Below are 2,378 nucleotides of genomic sequence, written 5' to 3'. Positions count from 1 at the left end.
ACATACATACATACATACATACATACATACATACATACATACATACATACATACATACATACTTACTTACCCTTTAAAATGCTCTTTATATGAACTCCTGAAGCGAAAAATAATTTTAAAAATAATTACTAAAATAAATGTCCTCTCTAAAATAAAGTTAAAAGTGAAGGTGGTGTAAAAGTCTAWGTAATTGTTTTTGTCAGAAAAAAATAACATGCTTGTTTCTGTTGTTAGGCTTAACTTACTTTACTTTGAACTTTAAAAATGGTTCCAGAATAAAATAAATTACAATACAAAGAATGAAAACATCATTTGGATTTTAGTTTATTCTGATCATCCTCTGTTTGCCATTTCAGAAGTTTCTGCTTTGAGATTAAAATCAAAGCGTCACGTTGGGCTCAGCCTCGTGTTATCGCAGCGTGTAAAGTCAGATCCACTGATGGTAATTACTGACGGCAGCAGCTGAGACTAATGTGAGAGTGGAAGCAGCAGGAAAGGTGTTGTTCCAAATTTCTCCCTGCGGAGATTCCAACAACACCTCAGACCAGTGGTCCCCACCCTCAGTCACTTCAGCACTGCTTTTTGTTTTAAAGGACTGCGGTGCACTTTATTCTGCTCTGCATGTTCAGTCTCGCTCTGGTTTTTAATTGTCTGAAAACGCTATTTTTAYCCAGAGTTCATTTAAACAGCCTCATGATGGAGACTGAAGTTGCAAAMGGTCAACACACTTACATTACAGAAGATCTTACAGAGCTGTTCGATGAAAATGTGCTCTTTTATTGCACAATGTATCATTTGATTTTATATTTTTACAGTATTTCTGTAAGAATTTATCATTTTATTATTTTGACTTGTTCGATCTTTATATTTTTATCAGTAGTTTTTTGTTGASCTGTTTTCTTCATTCAAAAGCCAGTTTTGAAATCCTGACCAACATGTCGCCCTCAGGCCACAGGACTCTGTTTGTGGGGGTCCGGATGCCGAGGCAGAGCCACCGTCACCACAAGGCCCACAGCTCCCGCCACCGCAGAAGAGACAGGAGAGCAGGAAGCATCACAACACAACAAGCTGATGGCAGTGAGGCAACTTCCTGTAGCCATGGTAATGCACAAACAAACATCTAATTTTTTTCAACTAATGCATTTATTAATCATTTCTAGCAAGTAATTCCAAAGCCAACATGCATGCTTGCATACGTGACTCCCAAAGAGTTTGCTGCCGGTGGATACAACCTGTCAATACTGTGTGTTTTTCACACATGCCTTTAAACCCACAGCTCTTCAGGCTAAAATCGACTTGTTGCTTATTAGCTGACGTGGAACAGGAACGAGTCATGTTGGCTCTGAGTTTAGACTTGTGTGAAATGTGTCTGTGCTGCCATCATAAAAGACATCATGACAAAAAAAAGTGTCATTTTTCCTGATTTTCCTGATGTTGCCATCAGACACGCCGTCCCAGCGGGTCCAGTTCATCCTGGGCACAGAGGAGGATGCTGAACACGTGTCCCACGAGCTGTTCACAGAGCTGGATGAGATCTGTGTGAAGGATGGCAAGGATGCAGAGTGGAAGGAAACAGCCAGGTCAGGATCTCTCCTGGGAGGGAGTGAAACAAGGCATCTGCCTGCCTGGCAGTCCCACAGATGAGCTCTTATGAAGACAAATATACGAGTCATTTTATTTTATTTTTTACATTTAAAACTGAGTGGAACATTTCTTGCTTGACTGAAATGAGTGGAACTGATGTCATTCATACTGAACCTGTTTTATACATCAGGCCTTTAAGTCCAAAAATCTGGCGTGTGATCAGAACTGATAAAAAATCTTGACAGTTTTATGCTCTGTTTGCAGACGCCACTGAACTTTTAGGAATCGCATAAAAATTGAACTAGCATTCCTGTTAGCTCTCAGAGTATTTGTAGATGAGTTTCAGCTACTACCTCACCAACCATCAGTGTTGACTGAGTTTTAACCATTTTAGAATAGAATAGAATAGAATAGAATAGAATAGAATAGAATAGAATAGAATAGAATAGAATAGAATAGAATAATCTTTATTGCCACTGCACAAGCCTGTACACAAAATTAAAATGAGCTTTATCTTCATTCAGCGCTCATTGTTCACTCTGTATTTTCACAGAAAATCCAATTTCTCTAATAGGGCTGCCACGATTAATCAATTAATCGACGACTAATCGATTATTAAAATAATCGATGACTAATTTAATAATGGATTAATCGTTTTCTTTTTTTTTGTTGTTGTTGTTCTTTATTTTGTTTTTCTCTCCAAACTGCTTTGACATCTTCCACTGCCACATCTGCCTTTCTGTCCTTGACACACATGCACAGTAGTGGTAACTGGGGTAGGCCGTGGACGTCAC

At 38.7% G+C, this 2,378-nt stretch overlaps 1 protein-coding gene across 2 annotated transcripts in view; it reads left to right on the top strand.

The window, feature by feature from the left end:
- Positions 1–2,378, top strand: part of slc4a8 (solute carrier family 4 member 8) — a 32,013-nt gene that overhangs the window by 15,473 nt on the left and 14,162 nt on the right. For both annotated transcript variants that reach the window (XM_014009150.1, XM_014009149.1), the window contains exons 3-4: positions 949–1,101; positions 1,445–1,580. In XM_014009150.1, the coding sequence (XP_013864604.1) occupies positions 949–1,101; positions 1,445–1,580 (289 nt within the window). The remainder of the gene's footprint in view (positions 1–948; positions 1,102–1,444; positions 1,581–2,378) is intronic.

This window comes from Austrofundulus limnaeus, unplaced genomic scaffold (assembly GCF_001266775.1).
Source record: "Austrofundulus limnaeus strain Quisiro unplaced genomic scaffold, Austrofundulus_limnaeus-1.0 Scaffold55, whole genome shotgun sequence".
In the NCBI taxonomy this organism is placed as follows: Eukaryota; Metazoa; Chordata; class Actinopteri; order Cyprinodontiformes; family Rivulidae; genus Austrofundulus; species Austrofundulus limnaeus.
The sequence above is the reverse complement of the archived record's forward strand: the minus strand, read 5'-3'. Positions and strand labels throughout refer to the sequence as shown.